Source organism: Sceloporus occidentalis, unplaced genomic scaffold (genome assembly GCF_023333645.1).
Source record: "Sceloporus occidentalis isolate IW3139 unplaced genomic scaffold, rSceOcc1.0.p SCAF_225, whole genome shotgun sequence".
Lineage (NCBI taxonomy): Eukaryota > Metazoa > Chordata > Lepidosauria > Squamata > Phrynosomatidae > Sceloporus > Sceloporus occidentalis.
The window spans coordinates 1,112,198-1,128,885 of NW_028317205.1; the positions used below are offsets into that span (position 1 = coordinate 1,112,198).

At 40.0% G+C, this 16,688-nt stretch overlaps 1 protein-coding gene and 2 non-coding genes across 3 annotated transcripts in view; 1 reads left to right on the forward strand and 2 right to left on the reverse strand.

Annotated features, from left to right (window-relative positions):
• LOC149276785 (NCK-interacting protein with SH3 domain-like) overlaps positions 1-13,907 on the reverse strand; it is a 29,221-nt gene extending 15,314 nt beyond the window's left edge. The window contains exons 1-5 of the mRNA XM_089503317.1: positions 13,737-13,907; positions 2,909-3,021; positions 2,428-2,629; positions 2,222-2,303; positions 1,500-2,062 (exon numbers count right to left, since the gene is read on the reverse strand). Coding sequence (XP_089359443.1) covers positions 1,500-2,062; positions 2,222-2,303; positions 2,428-2,629; positions 2,909-3,021; positions 13,737-13,907 — 1,131 coding nt within the window. The remainder of the gene's footprint in view (positions 1-1,499; positions 2,063-2,221; positions 2,304-2,427; positions 2,630-2,908; positions 3,022-13,736) is intronic.
• A 968-nt stretch (positions 13,908-14,875) lies between these two features.
• Positions 14,876-14,949, reverse strand: TRNAN-GUU (transfer RNA asparagine (anticodon GUU)). The gene has a single exon. It is a non-coding gene; the product is annotated as a tRNA-Asn (tRNA).
• Positions 14,950-15,206: 257 nt separating this feature from the next.
• Positions 15,207-15,279, forward strand: TRNAF-GAA (transfer RNA phenylalanine (anticodon GAA)). The gene has a single exon. It is a non-coding gene; the product is annotated as a tRNA-Phe (tRNA).
• The last annotated feature ends 1,409 nt before the right edge of the window (positions 15,280-16,688 follow it).

The following is a 16,688-nucleotide window of genomic DNA, read 5'->3' on the forward strand; positions in this document are numbered from 1 at the left end:
CGTTCTGGTATTAGGATCAATAGAACACAGAAAAAAAAAAAAATCGATAATGCCCATTTGCAACATCATCGGCTACACGGTTAGACGGTTGGAGCGAGTACACGAGCTTCATGGAACGATTACTAAAGAACTGCGTGGTTTTTATGCAGAGAATATACGTGGAAGGTCGTTGGGCAGAAATAAAGTGGAGTGAAAGGGTAGAAAAGGGTAAGAAAAATACCAGGAGAAAAATGTAATAAAATAAAAGTCTTGGAATGCTGGCAGATCAAAGAAAATTGAAATGGAAGGTATTAAAAAAACACTACAGTCTATCGAAGTACACGCTAGTCCTTATCCTATAGATTCAGCAGGTCTGCAGATCCGAAGCATTGGAGTCCGACACCTACATATGATAAGCAAGATGTACATGACGGCGTTACCTGACGGGGGCGCTCTATGTGCAGGACTTCAACAGGAAGCCCTACTCTGCACGTATCCACAGGCGCTATACGAAGAAGTGGGAGTATACGCGAGTATACATAGAAATACAACTCCTTGGCAAAGCCAGAATATACACAAGAGCCCAAATAACCATGAAAAAGACACGGGCTCCTACAAGACCGTAACACGCAAACCCCAGCCAATCCCTGGAGATCGTGGTAAGGAATGAAGCCACCACGGTACAGAAAAGAAGCTTAATTTCATTTATTTGATTTAATTCTCTGGGGAACTCATTTGAAAATACTGCCTAATTTATTAGTGAATTTCTCCTGCTGGGCGGGTTTTAATTAAGTAAATGAATGCTAGAATGTATCGCTTTTTTAACAGCGGAATGAGATGTAAATACCAGGCTGGATCTGGACATCATAAAGCCGAAAAGCATCTTGCCTTTTACCCAAAGCTTAGTTTTTGCATGGATGCTCGTAGCAAAAGGGTTAGGATTAGGGACAATGTAAAAATTCATGAAAAGCACCAACATTCAACTGGTTTCCATGGTGACTGCTCCACATTTAGAACTCTGCCCCAGAATTGCCGTTTATAAATCTCTTACCGATAATCTGGTGCAAAATCCTAAAAAGCGGTGCAAATCACCGGCAGCGGCATATGAAGCACGGACAAAACCAATACCCCGAAAGAGTCAAAATTATTCATGTACTCGAGGTTAATGTGCTGTTAATAGAGTTTCAGCTCCTACATTTTCTTGCATACCTTATCTTATATCTTACCGTGAACAAATCCAATAATAAGACGCTAAATTGTCAAATAACATTAAAAACAGGGCAAATGTTATCTTCTGTATTTTGCAGGATTTATCTCATCTTTTTTTCGAAGCGAGGGGGGGGGGGGAGTCATTTAACGTTTAAAAAAAAAACAACAGATTAACCGGCTTTTTTTAAAACGCAAAGATAAAAAAAAAACAAACATTGACATTTTTTTTCTACTAAATTAACTGATATTTTCTGTTGAAAGTTAAGACACAAAAATGAAAAGACAAAAAAATGCTTTTCATACATAATTACCTTACACTCCACGAGGGAGACCAGAATCTGCTCCATGACGGAAGCTATAGATGGGATGGAGGTCTGGATATGTCCGGCTACCACTCCTATAGCCACCCGCGAGAGTTCATAGCTAAGATTCGTGTTCTTCCGAACCAGCTCTATAAGCTCGGCGCCCATCGTTTTTGGAATACTGATAGCAGGAGCCGCGGTTTCTGAAGCCACTGGTTTTGCCGACGGCTTTGCTTGGTTGTCGTGGTTGACGGAATGGAAAGCTTCCAAGCCAGGTGGTGCCGGGGCCATCCTCTTCATTTGTGTTTTAGGGTCGTTTAGACTTAGGTTCTCTGTTTTATTGGGAAGTTCTTGGGAAGCCACCTTGTTCTGAGATTCTGTGCCACTTGGGGGCAAGCCGCGGGTTACCATGGTGTTTACGCTTCTGCTCGGCACGGGCGGTGGGGTGTTACTGGGGCTCGATGCTATCGTAGGGTGGAGGGAGTGCGTAGATGTGGTGCAAAGGGTATCAAGAGATGATATACTTGCAGTGGAGATGTCAGCTATGGATCCTGAAGCATTGTCAGTACAATCTAGAAAGAAATAACACTATATAACGAAAGAAGTGTAAGGGTATTGGGTCACAAGATACTATCGGTCCTAGACAAATCCCGGTAAACATCTAACTTTTTGTGGCAGTCTAAACTGACCTCCAATGATAATAATAATAGTCTGTTCAGAATCCCACTTACTTTTAGTGTGTATTTGTGCATTTCTCTTTTTCTCCGGTGGCGGCGGGGTAACAGGAGCTGCACGTCGGGGCTGTGGAGGAATCTAGACAATGAAATCATGCTTAATACTAAAATATTTTGCAAAATAGTTATTACTAGGATTTCTAGAGTTACACATAGATAACAGTTCAGACAGTTCATTCAGAATTCATTAAGAGGCTACTCACCTGATAGGGCGTCTCATCCTCGGAAGTAAACTCGGAGTTCGGCAAACTCATGTTTCGCTCATAGCCAGTCCGGCAAATGCCGTTGGGCTGCCGGACAGAATCCAAATGATGATCACTGTTGGAAGCGGTCATGGAATTTGCCTTGGCGCCTGGTGAGTGGCTTTTTCGGCACTGTGTATCTTTTCGGTGATTGATCAGCTTTCTAAAAGATGAGAAAAAAAAAAAAAAAAAGATAAATAAAAATGCAGAGGAAAGTAAAATATATATATATATATATATATATATATATATATAATTAAATTAAATATAATAAATATATGAAATGAACCCCAACCTCAACAACCTGTACAAACTGCAAGAACCAATCGGCTTCCACCAAACGGGATCACTAACTTAATAGAGATCACGAGAACAGATAGTAATGTACATATACAATTCGCGTCCTATTTTCGCAACGAGCCGCATCTCGCGGGGCACTCACTGAAGCACGTCTCTTTGCTCCAGGTTGTATTTGCCGCCGTTGGTCATCGCTGCGTTGTGTATGGCTTCAATAGCTCTATCAATGGACTGGAGAACGACGTCTTGTTCCTGCACCTGGAAGGGAAAATAAAGCGCAAGGTTAGTTATTTAGGTTATTCTAATAGGCCCAGCAACAAATTATTACATAAATAGCAAAGTATATATACCGGAATTCGTTTTGCGATAACATAAATACAGGCAAGGAAAGATAGACCATTTAAATATTTCTGTATGAAATACAGAATTTTTTTTTTTTGTATTCGGATAAATTCACTGAGCTCCAGGTTTCAGTACCAAGATCGCCCCGGATACACTTTGAGTTTGACCCGGAATCTCGTGATGAATGGCTGCTTCCCCGGGTCTTTGTGTAATTTCTCTCTTTCTCCGGGCGTGGGGAGTGTGTGTATAGCCCCATCCACTCCACACCCACTTCCCCTCCCACACAATACTGCCTGGGGCCAGCCTTGGGTCATGTAGGTGGCTAGCCCCAGCCACTCCACACCCACTTTCCCTCCCACACAATACTGCCTGGGGCCAGCCTCGGGCCAAGTAGGTGGCTAGCCCCACCCACTTTCCCTCCCAAACAATACTGCCTGGGGCCAGCCTCGGGCCATGTAGGTGGCTAGCCCCACCCACTCTCCACCTACTTTCCCTCCCAAACAATACTGCCTGGGGCCAGCCTCGGGCCATGTAGGTGGCTAGCCCCACCCAGATGGCCATCTAGTTTGCCCCAATTAAGCCACTCCCCCCCCAGAACACAGAGCTCCGGGTCGGCTGTTGAGGTGTCATTGGGGGGTCTTAGCTTTAAAAAACATCAGGATTCTAAAAGAAACATTAAAAGTCCGTCTACAGGAAAGCTTTAGTGTTTCTAACTGTTCCAGTTCTACATGAAACTTTGTTGGGAAACTTGTAACATTTGGCAGAACGATCATAAATTCAGAAACTTGGGGATTTTGTTACAAAACTGGAAAAATTAAATAATAATAATAAAAAAAAACCACTCCATAAAATGTCTTTATAGTGAGTGGATTTCCCGCACAGCAGCATAAAGTCTGTCGCCATGGATACCGTAAGTAGAGCATTCTTACTGTATTGTTGGAGATAACGGTAAAGATCCTATTAAATACGACTCCTATGATACGGGATATTATTTAAAATTAATTTGGCAGCTCCTTTTTTTTCCCTCCCCCATACTTCAAAACTAATTTCTGGAAATTGTTTGACTGTCATCTCCTTTATTCTACACTTAAAAAAAACATACAAAGATGCAGATCTGTACTTTAAGGAGATGTACCATTAAATGAACGGTAATTTAATGTTTTGGGGGTTTTTTAACATTTTTTTTTATTTATTTTAATATGCGTGAAGTATAAAAAAAATTCCACAATTCTTTGCCAGAATTAGGAGCAAGAGACACAGGGGTTTATTCACTAAGTGGGAGTTGATGTGGTTTTAACTCTCTGAATTTACTATGCATAAAAAAGGACCGTCCCTGGCATTTAACTCTGAAAGGCGGAGCAGGCCCTGTATAATGTATAGCTCAATCAATGTGACTTTCAAAAATTTTTAGAGCTATTCTTGGAGCAGAAGCTCAGCGGGGTCGGCCCTGAAGTTAGCGAGACAAAACTGCTTCCAAAAAGACGAATACGCCTTGGAATTTTAGGTGTCAACTTGCTATTTTAGGGAGCCAGCAATGGAAATGTATAAATATAATATAAAAATAATGGTAAAATTTTAAATAAAAATAAAAAAGTAACAGCTCCTTAAAAAAATGCCAGGCTCTGAAGGAGGCATATTTTAATACAATTAAATAAGTATCTTTAGATACAAGTCTAAAAATAATACCTATATCCAGGGACAACAATGACAAAATAATACATTCATAAATAATTATTAATAAAAGTGGAAATTAATTTGAAGGCCAAATAACGCTCTGTTAATAAACATCAATCTGTTTTATTTTTTTTGTCTAAACCGGGTCTTCCTGCCAGATCAATAGCAAACAACAGAAGGCAAGTCCCTGCGACGCCTCCAGCAGTTATTCCGAGGACTGCAGTCAGCATTTAGACGAGAAGAAGCGGAATCACAGGGGAAATGAAGGAGACTCGGTTATCTACTCTAGACAAAAAGATTAATATTGAGTTTCTAGAGACGTCGTCATTTGTATGTCAAAGGAGGCTTTACGAATGAAAGCGAGAAAAAGGACTAGAAATGTCACAGACGGTGAGAAAACATACAAAATTATTAATGTTCCTGCAGAATTACAACAAAAAACAAAAGTCTTCTGTGTTATAAAAGGTTAAAAGTGGTGGATTTATTATTCTCTTAAAATAAGGATTTTATTAACAGCGTCATCTATTCGTAAAAAGATGTAAAATGGAACATGCGTCATAATCACACCTGGGAACTTCTCCGGGTCAAGACCTGAATCCTCCGGGTCGTGGGGTCTTTATACGCCCCGCTCCCCGTCCATTTTCCCTGATGTCAGCGGGAACGCCCCCAATGTCAGCGGGAACGCCCACTGATGTCAGTGGGGCCGCCCACTGATGTCACGGGGTCACCCACCGACGTCAGCGGGCAGTCCTGACCGTGTCCCGCAAGGGAAGGCTCCAGGTAGCCGAGCTCAGAAGTTGCTAGGTATGGTCATAATGTAGATGGCGTTGCGTGACGCTCTGCTCATATTCATATGAATAGGTTGGACCCCCCCCAATACCAAAAAAGTAAACCACGATTATAATAAATATAATAATATTTATAAGGATTAAATAAAGGCTTACGACAGACGACCACAGGCAGACTGGGATAGTCTGATCTTCTTTACATGTTCCTGTTCCAGAGGGAAAACTCAACTTTTGCCCCTTTTAGTGGCACCTTATCTTAAGAAGTGGGTACACCAGTGCCATACGTCTTGATATAGCCTCAAATACGCGGAACAAAGATCAATGGCATCGTAGCCACAGGTCCCAGGACTCCATCAAAGTAGACCATTGGGAAGAGACCAGGCACCACCACTAGAAGTCGGGAAACACAACGAATAGATAGATACCGTCCTTTAAACGAACAACGAGAAGATGTTTAGCACTCGGGCAGCCTTTTCCGTGTAATACAAGAAGAGCAAGTTCCTCCTCCCGCCGTCCATGACCCTCCATGGCATTAAACACCACACAAACGAGCCAGTCACGCTCAGTGGCGCGCAGCTTAGTGATTAATCTCTGCCATTAATTAGCATTTCGCTTCTTGGGTCCATTGCCTCGGTTTTTGCAGAAATGCAAGTTACAACCAATTAACAGATTGTATGAGGTCCGCTGCTTAGTTAAATGAAATCATCACAATTATCATTAGTGCAGGCAGGTTATTTTTATGTAACTTTTATCACTCCGTGTGATTACAGAAACAGAATGGAAATGCAGTTTCTCAGTGTTACATCTACATCGGGGAAGAGAAGGGCTTGAACGGAACACGAATGTATTTCTAAACGAGAGAATATTTCAAATGCCAACGTTACGCAGTCAACCATAATCTGATATAACATTATTGTACATACATGTTCAAGACACCTCTAGAGAAGATACGTGTCCAGCGGCAGAATACGTCACCGTTCCGGTGTGTTAAAAGTAGCAGAATTGGGACCTCCAGAATAAAAAAAGGGAAATAAATGGCTTCTACGCAATAAAAGAACCCGTGTTATACAAAACTGTACTTTTTTTGGAGGGGGGGTTGACTCTTTAGGACCAAAATCCCAATGTCCATGGCCTCGGAGGAACCTATATTTCCTTACTCGGTAATCAATAAATCATAAAGTCAGATTTAAACGCTGTTGGATAGCCATGCCCTGTACCCACTACCCACACCCCATAAAATGTTAAAATGTATGGGGTAGCAGATATGTTCAACAGACTTCCAGTAGAACCGCTACAGGTGATGGAATTGATACATGCACGGCATAGGCATCCGGCTATTAGTGAATATAAAACAAGACGAAGGACTGAATAAGGAAGTTAAGGTTTTTACAGCAGGACTGCATGGGCCGAACGGCTCTTATCTGCCATCAAATTATACGTATTTATGTCTCACTCATTAAAAATCTGGTATTTTTCCAGCTCCAGCGAGACAGGAGGAGAAACAGAGAAACGGGCCAAGCAACAATACCAGATGTCCGAATTATCATCGTGCAATTCTTACAAGTTTAAAAAAAAAAGGTAGAAAATGATCTGATGATTTATGAAGGGTTTTGGGAGGATATTTACTAGAATCATCTCTCATATCGGGGCGATGTGACCCTATTCATCAAGCGATGTTACACACACGGAGCGAGCGGCCGATCCCCCTGCTTTATTGGTTTGTATAAGTGACATTTCACTTTGCTCCCTAGCCTGCATCTGCCATCAGTTGTTACAACATTTATTAAACTAACGTATAGACGCGGTTAATATTATTTCTCTGTGTTCTGGGTTTCTATCTGACAAGATTAATATAACAGGTATCGCATCTTTAAATTAGAACACATGCTACGTGAGGTCCCTGGTTACAATAATTGACTACAATCTCGATCGTCCTTGGGTGTCTTGGGAACATAAAAGCCCCGGGCTCCATTGATGAAAGCTAAAAATAGTATTGGGTATATCCCCCGGTAATAGGCATCAAAACAGAAGGTAGGCTTTGCGTGACAACTTCGCTCTATGTAATTCCAAAGGTAAGAGGCAGGCAAATCTACGTTTAATTCAATCACTCGTTCCTGTCACCTTACGAGCATCGAACGTTCCACGCGCCTTCACCCCATCTCCCCCATCTCCATGATTGCGGCATCAATTTTCTGCTTTGTTTATGAGAACCCGTGAGATATATTCTAAATACGCAAAAGCAGACACATGGATCTTATCCAAGACATAAGAACCTTCACATTCGGGGGATCTGTCTGCATGTTCCCTGAATTCACACACACACGCACATGCACACACACACGCACATGCACACACACACACACGCAGTCCCTTGTGATTAGGAAACATTGAAATTACAGAAGCCTTTACAGACGGAGATGATTTAGAGAACACGGAGCACGACTGAATCGCGAAAAATGGTACAAGGATGTGGGGAGGAGGTTCCGATGCTTTCGGAATCCCCTGAACGAAACATTAAGGATTTCTTTCTTGCTCATTATTTGAGCACGTCCGCCACCCCGCTGGGCTGCCATAGATTTTGTTTGATAATAAAAAAAAAAAATTTAAAATAATAAAATAAAATTATTTTATTTTTTTTAAATATTAAAATAAAATTATTTTTAAAAAAGTTTAAACGACAAATGAAAGTAAAGATTCTAATATACTGCTACAAAGAAGAAAAAATCAATTACTGCGGGAATATGCCTTTTTGGTACTAAATCAGCAGATTGTATCAGAACAGCACTGAAGTCTTATTTACACAAAACAAAAACAAAAAAAAACAAAAACTTACAGGGTTGCTAGTGAATTGAATCGCCTATTTTCTGTTTTGTTGAATGTACAAAGCAATGAAGATCCCGTGGCATATGAATACGTACTTTCAGACTTAAAATGCTAAGAATTAAGAATTGATGACACTTTGGGCTCGAGTTACTAAACTGTTCGTCCATTCGGCTATCTGGTATTGGTGAACTGTATCTTCACCTTAAACACTATAAACTATCAATTATTGATCTTAAAAAGATCCAACTTCCCATGTAATAATAATAATAATAATAATGATGATTTTAGTGATATGTGCGCATTCCAAAATTAAATGTTCATTGCTATTGATAATGTCGCAATCATAGTAAATAAATAGTCTGTTTTGAGGAATCATTGCAAGAAATATAATGGAATTTTTTTTATTTTATTTTTTTAAACGTGATTTGTTCTATGTGAGCGCGTCAGCGAAGCCAAGTCAGAAACATGTTTGCTTAAGCACACACTTTGCTTCGGAAATGCATTTTCACACCCTTGTATTGTCTGTCGAGCCAAGCTGAAATAACACGTGATACAATGAAGAGACCCGATGAGGCTGACAGCAGCAAACATATGGGAGAATCTGTGTTGAAACGCAACCTCCTACAAGCGAACCTCAACACAAACAAGAAAATGTGAAAAATCACCATTTTTCTGCATCAATAATCTCATTTAAAAATTCTAAAAGCGGATTCATTTATATTAAAGTGACTTTACAAATCAAAGCGATCTTAGCATAAAAAAAAAACAGAATTTGACAACAGAACTGCCCCATTCGGCCCGTTTTTTCCTACTGTAAAGACTTAAACCTTAGTCAGTCGTTGGCCTCGTCTTAGATTCGGGAGCCGTATGCCTATCCCATGCATGTTTAATACCCTCACTGTATTACCCTCTACCACCTCTGCTGGGAGGCTGTTCCTCATCTACCAGCCTCTCAGTAAAGTAAAAGATACACGATCTATAGCATAAGAACCCCCAAATATACGACATGCGTTTGTAACCTGCATTACCACCATGACCTTATTAGTCATTTATAAGTCAATGTGGGAAGACGGGGCGGTTAATTATTTGGTTCAGGCACAGGGAGACGGAATTGTAAGCGAGGTCTCCGGCTAATTTCCGGAATAATGTATTTTAAAACCATTCATAAAACGAAGCTGGCCGGAAGGATATGTTCTGGCTCGGAGAAAGCCGTGACGTCAGCGATTTTCAAATACCAGCGTTTTGGGTAATTTTTCTATTTTTGGGAACTGGTGTTTCTTTTTTTTTTTTTTTTTTCCACTTCGCCTATCCACACTACATACACAGCAATCTCGCTATCCAGGATTATTTAACGGCAGAGACAACAGAGCAGGCAATTATCTGTGTACAGAAAATATGGAAAGCAAATAAATCAATATATTTATCCTTAAAAAAAAAAAATATATTTAAAATAAAATAAAAAATAAATATACATTTATTCTATACATCAGTGCCAAGACAATATTTTAATATAATATACCTAATGGTATCCAATAATAATAACTATTATTTCATTCTTAGTGTATTTATGCTACTAAAAAAATAAAGACGTTTATCCAGCCACATAAATTGTATGATATATATATATATATATATATATATATATATACATACACACACACACACATATACAGTACATATTTAGCCAAGAGAGTGGGGGCTCAATTAACGCGCACACATACTGGTAGAGAAATAAACATTTCCAGCCTGTGTATTCCACAGCTGGATTAATGAGGCTCAGGAGAATTAAGATGCAGTTTCGTTCTTTCTGGGTTTTAATAATGCATACAAGCGGCCCAGAGAGGCTTTGATATACGAGATATCAATACCATATCATTGTAAATTATAAATGCAACAAGACGTTGTAAATCAACCCTAAGTATTTGGAATAGATGTTGTGTTTGCATTCGTTCTAGAATGAAATGTAGTTATCAGCAGCTGAAAATGATCCACGCCGACGAAAATGCATACGCAGGGCATTATATATTCATAGGCGATAATACGGCCCCCCGCAGATCCAAGGTCTGCACGAGACAGAACGAGGCGTCCGTGGCAGCGAGGATCTAATGAAATTAACAGTTGATTTAATAAGAACCGCTGCAAATGAGCTGTTTTGCTCAAAGTCAAAAGGAAAACACCTATTTGTCTTCATTTTTTTTTAATGATTCCGTTGAAGGATAATTTTCTGTCGCCGCTCTCGCACTCTTCTAAGCAATTAGTGCTCCCGAGGCATGCAGAGCCCTCCTCACCTGTTGTTTCTGTAAATCATATTGTTAGGTTATATACTACTTGTTATGTCCTGTTTACCCACTGTATCGCGCTACCGAACATGATGGCGCTATATAAATAATAGATAATAATAATAATGACAATGTTCATATCTAGCGAGGAAGATCATGTAACCCTACCGGCAGGGCTGGGTGGGTCTCGGGCGACTTGTCTCGGACTGGGAACAAAAAGTACAGCCTTGTTTAAAATAATAATAGAATTTTGAGATAATTCTGATTGTACTATGTCAAATATTTTGCATCTATCCTGGCGAAGAGGAGAAACCCCAAATGTGATGAAACTGGATCATAAGAATAAGATGCCTTTTATACTTCCGTTGATAGCCAGCTCTCTCCACCTAATGCAGGGGCGTCCAGCCTGCGGCCCTCCAGCTGCTGCAGGACTACAGCATTATGGGAGATCCATGCAGCAGCTGGAGGGCCGCAGGTTGGACGCCCCTGACCTAACGTATCGTATGAATATATGTATTGTATTAAGCGCTGCGTAAATTGTTGGCGCTATATAAATAAAAGATAATAAATAATAATAATAATATTATTAATAATAATACATCAAAGAACCTGAATAACTATATGGAGCCATATTTTCTAAAAAATCATTTAACTCAAAGTAAATTAAATGATATAATATTTTAGTTATTCATGGTAAATATCCCATCTTAATTTTTGCTACCTACAACTAACAAGTTATTTTTTTTTTATTATTATACTAGTTGACTAGAAGGACCACTAGAATAACCTATATGTGGTCGAAGCAAAACTATTTCCCTACTGTTTACGCAACGAAAAAAAATGCCACACTTTATTTATTTGGGAGCTGTCCGCTAAATAGTTTTAGAGGTTAAACAAACGCAAACTCTGTCTCGGACTGTTATGTTTTATGTCATTTCAACCTAAATTGCAGGGGAAAAAAAATGTCCCCCAGACCCGATCGCTCTGCGTGTTTCTCAAATTAGCAAAGGTTTTATCGCTGTTCTTGCTGGATTTATAGCAGCAGCGTTTCTAATCAAATTCCCCGTTATGATCTATTGCATACTCATTACCTGCATTTCAAACCAGCTGTTTTACTTCATTCAATGTCACATGTATTCAGTAAAAGTGGATTTTATATTAAATCCAGAAATGTAGTTATTAAATTGTTAATCTGAGACTTATAAAGCATGAAAATGACTTCCTGTTACATTAAATGGGACATTTTTTATTTTATTATAATCAAAATTTGCTGGCTTAATTGAACACCTGACATAAAAGGCAAGCGCTGGTCATAGTTATCGCTGTCTTAAAGGCAAACGTAAAATTTCCCGTGCCATTCTACTCAGGGTGACTTTACTAGAGTTATGGCGACATGAAAAAGCCTTACTCGCATTGCATTAACTTTAAAGTACCACTGGACCTTCTAGGATATGGGTTCACCTTTCTACGATTAGAGACCCCCAATGGATTGGCCAGTAGGTCCCCATGCCCCCTGTGCCAGACTGTAGAAACCATCATCATCGCCAGTCCTATTAGGTACCAGTATGACTTTTTTTCTTTAATTATTTGGAGATCCAGCCCCAAATCCCCATCATTTGGTTCCCATAGAGCAGGGGTGTCCAACGTGCAGCCCTCCAGCTGCTGCAGGACTACATCTCCCATACTCTTCAGCCAGCCCCTTAGCTGAAAGAGCATTATGGGAGATGTAGTCCGGCAGCATCTGGAGGGCCGCAGGTTGGACGCCCCTGCCATAGAGAGTCTTCACCAGGCTGTCAAAATCATCGTCGTCGTCGTCGTCATCATCATCACACCAGTCTTATTAGATACAAGTTTTTTTTATTATTCAGAGATCCCATACATCCAGAATTTGGTTCCTATACCCCCAAGTAGTAAGGATACCCCTGTTTAAGAACTTCTGTTCCAGGCCAAAACCAAGCTAAGAATCTCATCTCCTCGAACCTTAAATGGTCTCAGGGTAACTCTACTGAGAATTTTCTTAATCCCAAAGAGATTATACTGATACATTATGAAAGGGGAGGTTTTTAGCAGTTTTATGAATGGTTATCCCCATATGTTTAAATAATTATTATTTTGCTTGCTTTTTCTATATATACTACCATTGCTTTGCTTTGCTAGAAAAGTGAAACAGCCTCCCAGCAGAAGTGGTAGAGGTTAACACAGTGAAGGAATTTAAACATGCATGGGATCGGCATACGGCTCCGGAATATAAAACGAGACCAACGACTGATTAAGGTCATTACAGCAGGAAAAAGACCTTTCCAGCAGGAGCACTAGATGGACTGAATATCATGATTATGTATTGTTTATATAGCACCATCATATTCCACAGCGCTGTACAGTGAATAAACAGGACATGACAAGTATAGTTAGTATATAACATAACAATTATAGAAACAACAGGTTAGGAGGGTTTACAATCATCTCCCATCAAATGTTTGAAACATTATATATATATATATATATATATATATATGTTTCTAAATCAAACACAAATGTATGTGTGCATATATACATTATATATATATATATATATTGATGGAAGATTAAACTAATACTTTAACTATTTCATTGTATGATGGATATGGTAAATGGGAGTGAATAGATATATACAGTAACAATAATAATTCTGTTATGTAAACAGTTATATGTAACAGTAGGTGGACAAAATCAGTTCCTCCCTTCTCTAACAGGACCAGATAATATCAGTTACATTGTAACAAAGATAAACAAAGTAAATTACAATGTATCATGTATCATAAGATATTTAGAACACTAGATCGCCAGTTACAGAGGTCCATATCTCAGAGAGATTGTCACTGCATTAAAATATAATGAATGGCTAATAAGATATACATCTTTATATATCACATGACGTTTGCAAGAAATGACATCCCCAGCTGTTGTGCAAATATAACCCCCGTGATCCTCCAAGGCTGCCTGAGGATCATGGGAGTTGTAGTTTCATAACAGCCTGGCCCAGCCCTCCATGGATAAAGGCGCGTGTATGTGTGCCAGGTTGGTTCACCTTGATCCTCTCCACGTAGGAGGCCGGCACGTAGCCCGTGTCCCCGCTGCTACACCGGCTGGCCAGCCACCAGTGCTGGTTGCACCGCTCCAGGATAATGAAGCTCTCCCCAGCCTCGAACTGCAGAGAGTTGGGCTCCGGAGAACGGAAAGCGTAGAGAGCGCGGTACATGGCGCCTGGAAGGGAGAGGGAACCGGGGCTTGTTTCCCGGTGACCGACCGACCGGACCGAAACCGGGCCTTGGATGGGGGGGGAAGCGCGCACACGACAGGGAGGGGGATCAGTGAGCTGAGGGGGGGGTCACAGGCCTCACAGTGCTCGCGCACGTACACAGAGAACGCAAGAGATGCTGCTAACCCCGCCCACCTTTCCGCTGTCCTTTTTTTCATACGAACTTTATTGTTAAACCACATTCTGTTACTTAAAACACTGTTAATGCACATGTTACATATGACGTTACATGAGTGGTGCAAATACACTGAATACACTATGGGAGTTATGTTGTGCTGGTGTAAACTTCTGTAAGTGATCTTATCACCATAGCAACCTATGGGATTGCCCTATCAACATTAACGTTCTGTTGGTTACCATGGTGATAGGATCGCTTTGCAGACCTAGCAGCATATTCGCATCCTGATTTCTCCATGTGTGTTCCACCTGACGCTGAATGCATGGTGCAAGAATTGTAAATAGACAATGGGGGTTATGTATGAAAAAGTGATCCTGGCGCAACGTTTTTAAAGTAGCCTTATTATATCAATGGACTGGCCAATAGGAGGCAATGAAATGCTCTATTTAATTAGCCTATGATATCGGTTGCTATGGTGACAAGACCACTTTAAAAACTTTGCACCAGAATCACTTTTATATATAACCCCCTTTAGGTTGGCATCTTAATCAGTAGACAGAGCATTTAGCCCAGCATTGTGTGTAGGAACAGTGCCGTATTGTGGTGAGGTTGGAGAATTACAGCCACTTCCTGCTTCTGTAGGTCTTAGACATATTCAGCCTTAAGGTTTATGGATCCATAGAGCTGCGATGTTAAAACACATTTAACTTTTGACAACAGGTGGTATAATGTTAAAAACTTTTCGTGTTATTGTTTATGTTATGTGTAAAAATATAAATTAAAAAAAGTACGTCCCTGGGTGGGCTTGAACCACCAACCTTTCGGTTAACAGCCGAACGCGCTAACCGATTGCGCCACAGAGACGAGCTGTGCACAATCCCAGAAAAATAGATGTTTTGTGGCGAAATTTACGAAGTTAATGTGACATAAGTTAAGGTTCTTATAAAAAACAAAATTCTAAATTAGAAAGATGTTTTTTTGGCACCAGTTGGAACAATTCAAGGAATGTGAGGTTTTTTTTTGTTTAAGAAAAATTATAAAACATTTTTTATGTTTTTGTAAAAATGGCATGAAATACAATGATGAAGGAGGGTGCGGTGAATTGACTCAGAAGCACAGCTGCCGAAATAGCTCAGTTGGGAGAGCGTTAGACTGAAGATCTAAAGGTCCCTGGTTCGATCCCGGGTTTCGGCAGATCTTTTTTTCTGTCATTATTTCATGAAATTTAATTTTAAAGGTTGAAAATGCAACAAATAAAAAAATTCTGATAAAATTGTTAAGTGCAATTGAAGAAATGTATATTTTTAAAAAGGGGGAAAATGTACAAAGTGCACAATTGCTCTCTATAAGGAAAAATATATTCAGCATAATCGATCTAAATGTAATGCAAATTAAAATGCCTGATTACGTTTTTCACAAAAAAAAGTGAAAAACTGTAAAAGTTATGAAGGGAATACAGGAGTGCTGTCAAAATAGGGAATTTTAAAAAATATCTTATTACTTAATTTAAATATCATTTTAACCAATAAAATTAATTATATGTGCAAAAACCCATAATGATGGGTTCTTGGTAAATTCTGCATTGCCTTAATGGATGGAGACATTTCTTGCCTTTGGACAAAGACAGCCGTGGCCAGACTGCCGATGACGAGGTGCCCACCAGATGACGTAAGCATGGCCGATGGCTAGATGGGTGTGGCCAGATGCTGTGTTTTTATGTCCATGCAGAGTGTTGCCGGACATATCAAGCTTTTGGCCGCACACTGAGGCCCGGAGTGGCAGATTGGGTGAGTATGTGGCTCTGTCACTCACCTGCCCACAAAGCATTTGCCCAGTGTGCCAGGTTGCCAGTTCAGGCCTGCACACAGATATTTTTGGGGGTCTAGTTATAGGTCCCCTCTTAACTTCCATAATAACAGCAAAGACTGAATGTAATTAAAAGATCAGTAGCACATGTGACATATCTCCTAGGCGCTGTGATATCATTATGGACAAACACTGCAGCATTTTCTGTTTGTATCGTGTACCGGAATGATTTTCCAGACGCAGTACAATATTGCCATTGTCTCAAATTTTCCACTGGATCACCTTGTCTTATCAGAATTTTCCTCCAACAGCACTTGTGTGTTCTCTCTAAGGTATTGTGGTCTCTGTGCCAAGTAGCCAAGTCTGATGGAAATTTTTGTATTACCCAAGCTTATTGGGCAATACCCTCAATCTCTAAAATTTAGGATAAGCACATAATACTTTTAGAATTCAGGCACAAAGGGGTGTCAGATCACACCCATTCCGCACCTATAGTCTACCTATTATACCTGCTCAAAAGTTTCAAATCTTAATCAGTCACTGGTGTCATCTTTAAATCTTTAGGAGCCATATGCCTATCCCATGCATGTTTAAATTCCCTCAGTGTATATAATTTAAATTTAACATATACTAACATATCAATGCTAATACACTTACATATATACACTCATGCTAACACACACTCATGCTAAAATATACATTTACCCATACACACTCTCTCTCTCTAGCACACATACACACTCATTATAACACACACTTTCACTCTGACATACATACTCTTCCCTTGCCCCATTACC